The sequence below is a fragment of the Arachis ipaensis genome, chromosome B04, assembly GCF_000816755.2.
Source record: "Arachis ipaensis cultivar K30076 chromosome B04, Araip1.1, whole genome shotgun sequence".
In the NCBI taxonomy this organism is placed as follows: domain Eukaryota; kingdom Viridiplantae; phylum Streptophyta; class Magnoliopsida; order Fabales; family Fabaceae; genus Arachis; species Arachis ipaensis.
Genome location: NC_029788.2, coordinates 90,542,306 through 90,548,667, shown reverse-complemented (window position 1 = coordinate 90,548,667; position 6,362 = coordinate 90,542,306). Strand labels below are relative to the sequence as shown.

At 34.8% G+C, this 6,362-nt stretch overlaps 1 protein-coding gene across 1 annotated transcript; it reads left to right on the top strand.

Annotated features, from left to right (window-relative positions):
- LOC110271530 (probable polygalacturonase) lies at positions 5,321–5,822 on the top strand. The gene is made up of 2 exons (XM_021122493.1): positions 5,321–5,410; positions 5,508–5,822. Exons 1-2 carry the CDS (start codon positions 5,399–5,401, stop codon positions 5,820–5,822), a joined length of 327 nt encoding a protein of 108 aa, XP_020978152.1. The 5' UTR covers positions 5,321–5,398.

Below are 6,362 nucleotides of genomic sequence, written 5' to 3'. Positions count from 1 at the left end.
CGTGGAAGAAAGTGACAAAGAGCAACGTAATTGGTAAAAGTGAATGCCAATAACGTTTGCGAAAGGCTAAGAGGCTACGTTAGTGGTTATGTTAGTATCACTAACATTGAAGTTAACGTGGATCAATTGGTTGGGAACGTTAGTGACAAAGTTATCGTCACTAACACTTTCGACCCCAAGTTTACACGTAACGTTAACACCACTAACGTCCTAACTAAACGTCCTACCATGCCTGACTCACATTCTGTCTGCAAGCAAAGCTGAGCCTACTGAAGACTGTAACTGCTTCAACTAAAGATCAAAGGCCTATATCCAAGACTTGAAGAGCTCAACTAGAAGATCAGAAGAGTAGTATATATAGGGATAGTTTTGAATTGAAAAGGGATCTGGAACTTGAGAACTACACTTTGTATATTTTACTTTCTCTGCAACTTCTAGTTTAACTTTCAAAATGCATTCTTCTTTATCATCTTCCATTTCCAGAGCTATGAATAACTAAACCCCTTTTCATTGGGTTAGGGAGCTCTTTTGTAATTTGATGGATCAATTATAGTTTTCATTCTTCTTCTTCTTTCTGTTCTCTTGATTTTACTAGAAAGCTTTCGATCTTAATCCAATTGGTTAGTTATCTTGGAAAAGAAACTTTCCATAATTGGATCTCCTCTGAGCCTTGGAAAAGGGATGAGGAGATCATGCTAGAATTACTTTCTCATGTTGGACCAAATTGGGGTTCGGATGGATATAGTGACATATAATCCTACCAACACTTTGATTTGGAAATACATGTAGTATAATCGGTGACCACACTTCATCTCTTCCCATGAGCAATTAAATCAAGGAATTGGGTAATTGTTCAAGCTCAGAGAGATTGGGTTGCCAAGGAATTCGGATCCAATCACTTAAGTTTGCCAAGGAGATCAATGAATGCATTGATTGAGGAAGAGATGAGAATGAACTTGATCCGGAGAATGCAACATCTCCTAAGCCTAATGAATCCCCCATTTCTGATCTTACCCATTCTCTTTATTTTCTGCCATTTACTTTTATGCTCATCTTCCCAAATCCCCGTTTAAGATTCTGCAATTTACTTTTCGCCATTTACATTCAACCATTTATTTCCAGCATTTACATTTTCTGTTGTTTACTTTCCCGCCATTTAATTTTTTGCAATTCCTCAACTCAATTTCTGCGTAGCTCAACTAGAACATTCCTCTAATTAAAGTTGCTTGATCAATCAATCCATGTGGGATTCGACCTCACTCTATTGTGAGTTTTTACTTGACGACAATTTGGTATACTTGCCGAAGGAAAATTTGTTGAGAGACAAGTTTTCGTGCATCAATGCTCTAGCAGAGTGAGAAACAGAGGGTGTCCAAAGAGCTGCTGTGATTTTTAATAAGAAATAGAGTATTGTGGTATATGCTTCGAGGTGGGATCTATTTCTTTATATTTGAGTTAGATAAGTGAATAATAACCACTGTAAAAAAATACCTAAAAAATTGAAATAAGTCATTCAATAAATAAAAATTTCCAATTTTAAATTTCTTGTAAGAATTGGGATCGTAAGATTCATTTTCATGACATGCATGTCATAGTAGGAAGTATCAGCCTTTGGCCCTTTCACTTACCTGTGCTGACCCTAGTAACATTCAAATAGAGCAAGGACTTACAAACATGAACTATCATCATTTGCTTTGCCAACTAGCAATCATTCTTAATATAAATGAATGCGGTTGTTGGATATAAATTTAGGTGACTATTTACATAAAAAAAAGTTTAAGTAGTCTTTTTATCTAAAAATTATTAGATAATTTGATATATCTAAAAGTTTAAGTTCTATTGTTCTTCTTGGGGCTTTTCTTTTTTAAATATTATTATTTACCTATACTTAAATTTTATTATTAAGAATTTGATTAATTAAATTTTCTAAAATGATTAAGTTTCTATTTCTTTTGAGAAGGAGTCTTTTTATCTAAGTTAAGAAAATATAGTTGTTTTTGGGATATGTGATGCCAAGGCATCATAGGCTAGTTTCACTAGCATTTTTCTGTTAGTTTTAGTTGTTTTATGCATTTTCTTGAGCTTTAAGTAACCAAGAAGGGTTAAAAGAGTAACAAAGCAATGAACCATCAAAACAGTATGATTTTGATGCAAATTCCATGAGTTTTTAGTTATATTACTTGAATGCTATGAATGGAAGATTTCTCATGAAATTTTGCAAGACTTTGATGCAATTGTTTGGATGATTTCAGGGAAGAAGAGGCTAGGCAAGGAAGCAACAAAATCAATAAAGGAAGCTTGAATATCACATGTGGAGTTTAAGTTCCAGTTTAAGCCTAAACTGGAGCTTAAACGCCAAAAATCATGAAGGATAAGAAATGCTGGAATTGAAGTTTAACCTCCAGTTTGACCTCAAACTGGAGGTTAAACGCCAGAATGAGTATGCCACCCAGGGAGGAGTTCCACGTTTAACCTCCAGTTTGACCTCAAACTGGAGGTTAAACGCCAGGAGTGGGAAGAGCACCAGGGAGCCATTACCACGTTTAAGCTCCAGTTTGACCTTAAACTGGAGCTTAAACGTGTTCGACCAAGAACTTTCCTCCAGGGTTGCTTTCTCCATTTCCACGTTTAACCTCCAGTTTGACCTCAAACTGGAGGTTAAACGTTGTTACATGCTTTCTTTCTTTATGCCTTTAAAATTCAAGCAACTAACTCACTGACTCACTAACTGTTTGAATTAATTCCTCAATTGCTCTAACCATACTCTTCCATTAACCAAGAGTATTTCACTTGTTTGTTGCTTGTGCTGTGTTTTTATATGACAGGTAGGAGAGGAGAGACATCAACTCCTCCATATACTGAACCAGAGAGGACCCTTCATAGACTGAGAAGGGAAGCAAGAGGGAAGAGAGTACTGGGAGAAGAAGAATCTGAAGGAGAATCTGAGGACAATTTTGAGGAAGCTCTAGATCTCAACATGGATAGAGAAGTTCACAACCATGAGAGAGCTGATGGAAACCATGCCATTCCTGAGAGGAGGGTTCTTAGTTCATACATAAACCCAACCTCTGGGAATTGTGGTAGCACCTCAAACTGGAGGTTAAACGCCAGGAGTGGGAAGAGCACCAGGGAGCCATTTCCACGTTTAAGCTCCAGTTTGACCTTAAACTGGAGCTTAAACGTGTTCGACCAAGAACTTTTCTCCAGGGTTGCTTTCTCCATTTCCACGTTTAACCTCCAGTTTGACCTCAAACTGGAGGTTAAACGTGTTCGACACCTCCAGGGCTACCATTCTAAGCTTCCACGTTTAACCTCCAGTTTAACCTTAAACTGGAGGTTAAACGTGGAACTCCTCCCTGGGTGGCATACTCATTCTGGCGTTTAACCTCCAGTTTAACCTTAAACTGGAGGTTAAACGTGGAACTCCTCCCTGGGTGGCATACTCATTCTGGCGTTTAACCTCCAGTTTGACCTCAAACTGGAGGTTAAGCGCCAGGAGTGGGAAGAGCACCAGGGAGCCATTTCCACGTTTAAGCTTCAGTTTAACCTTAAACTGAAGCTTAAACGTGTTCAACTACATGACTCTCCAGGGCTACCTTCTTCCATTTCCACGTTTAAGCTTCAGTTTAACCTTAAACTGAAGCTTAAACGTGCTTCTACAAAAGGCCTCACTGGAAGTGTCTGGCGGTTAAGCTGCAGTTTAAGCTTAAACTACAACTTAAACGCCACTCTTGGAAAAGGTTTCTGGGCCAAAAATATTGTGATTTAAGTTAGTCTTTGAGCACAAATATTAACTTAAACTTACTTTGGTATGAAACCCAATTGAATATCATGGTTTATGGGATTGGGCCTGAAGGATTGATGAGTTGGAAATCTCAATTTATTGAGTCATGTGTCATTATTTGATTATCACTAAATTGGCTCAATAAATGTTACAGAATTTGGATCAACAGCCTCATCAAGATTATGGATCATAAACCCAAGGCAAAAGGAAAGCATGGAGAGGCCTCAAAGCCCAAGAAACTCAACAGAAGCTCAATATAGAAAGTGTATAAATAGGATAGAATTTAAGTTAGGGAGGACCTTTTACCTTTTCATTGAGCTAGTTTTCATTTCTTTGTAATTGAATTCAGAGCTATGACTCACTAAACCCCCTTTCATTGGGTTAGGGAGCTCTATTGTAATTCAATGAATGGTAGAAATGGGATGAATTTATTTAGTACTTAACCAACTTGATATTAATTGAAGTGAAAAGGAAAATACCTACGACTGCTGCAACATGGAATATTGACAATACTTCATTTGTTGGGCATACTGCTAGTGTTGAAGATCTGCAAGTTATATTGGGGGTTTATGAGACCTCTTAACTATCAAATAGAAAAAGCACATGTTCTTTATGATTTCATTGTAATTTCTAGTAATGAGAAGAACCGTGTTTCCCTAATTTCTTATTAACTTCACTTTGATATATATATATAGCCATTTAACTAACAGCAAAATTGAGCAGTGTTTTCTCTGAACTTGTGTCTCTTTCTCTCTGTTTCAAATTCCAATTATTTAGCTTCCTTTGAATTGTAGTTTTCATCATCTATTTTTTTAATTAAAAATAAATAATAATCTCAAGTGGGATGAAGATTTCTAATAAATAATTTGAAGCTCTAACTTTTTTGCATCTTTGAATCTCCAGTGGGTAGTGACAACAAGTGGCACGAGGATTGTTTGTACAAGATATTTTACTTCAAAGTTTAAATTGATGAGCTCGTTCAATTATTTTATTGAAGACTAAATCTGCTGAAAGGTTCACAGTTGGAATCTAAAACAGGTTTAGGCTTAAATAAGTGCAACAGATCAAATTTATTTAAACATGGTTTCTTTGATTTTTAACAAAATAGTATCTCTTGTTTTTAAGATTTTGTAAAACCAAAAGTTGAAATCATTAAATCTGTTTTTATTATGCTTTTCTAAATCTTGTAAAAGTAAGAAACATTAAGAAGAAATCAAGAGATGATAACAGAAAGCAAATCCTAAAGTTTCTTATGGCTGGTTTTTGTCTTTGAAGGCTTTTCTTTTTAAGTTTTAACAGACTTAACTGCTTAGTCTTGCCTGTTATGTAAAAAAAAAGAGAGGAATGATTATTGATATTTCATCTAATGAGTTTTTTTTTTTAAGAAAACTTCAAACATTATAATAATGATCAGATAAAGGAAACTTCAAACATTATATAAATCATGAACCTACTCTTAGCCATAGCTAATAAATTAAACCTTCCCTCATATAAATACTTGACATATAGTTTCACTCATTCATTCACACACACCTCAAATTCAAAAAAAAAATATTAAAGTGCCTTTTATTTTTCTCTTAATACTTGAAGAATCTCCTCTTGAAAGATAAAAACATGAGGATAGAAGTAATAAGACCCTCTTTTTATGCAATTTTTTTATTAAACTTTACTATATATTTTTATTTTTATATTTTATTATTTTATTACATATTTGATTTTGCAGGGTATGAGACTAGTTTGTGGTTTGATTGTGGTGATTGTGTTGCTGAATTCAAAGAAAGGTGAGAGTAGAAGATCAAAGAGTGGTTCTAGAAGTAATTCATTTGAGTACAATGCTATAAACTGCAAAGCACACAATGCATCATTGGCTGATTATGGAGGAGTTGGTGATGGAAACACATCAAACACAAAGGCATTTGAAAATGCAATTAAAAACCTGAGTCAGTATGAATCAAAAGGTGGTGTTCAGCTCTATGTTCCTGCTGGCAAATGGCTCACTGGAAGCTTCAATCTCATTGGAGTTCTAAGAAAAACTTAATTTGCATATATACAACTACTTTGATACTTTGTTTTTGAATTATGACATTTCAATTATGACTTGGATTATGACTTTTGGATCATGTATGAATTAAAAATCATCTTATGATATTTGATTTATGGCTATGCCTTTTCGTTATTACGAGATTTTTAAGTGAATTTCGAAAATATCACTATAAATTGATAGTTTCAATCTTATTTTAAAATGCATAAAATTGTCATCATAATTAGGTACAAACGGCGGTTAGAAACCCCCATTTTAAATGAAAATGATGCCATTATATGCTAGTAGAAATGGTGGTTAAAAATTGTCATTTTAAACGAAAATGATGCCATTATATTTTGGTAAAAACGGCGGTTGGAAACTGCCATTTTAAATACAAAAGATGCCATTATAATTTTATAAAAATGGTGGTTATAATGGTAAAAATGGCGGTTAGAAACCGCCATTTTAAACAGAAATGATGCCACAACATCCTGGTAAAAAGGGCTGTTATAGCCACCATTTTAAACAACTCAAAAACCGCCATTTTATGTGTAA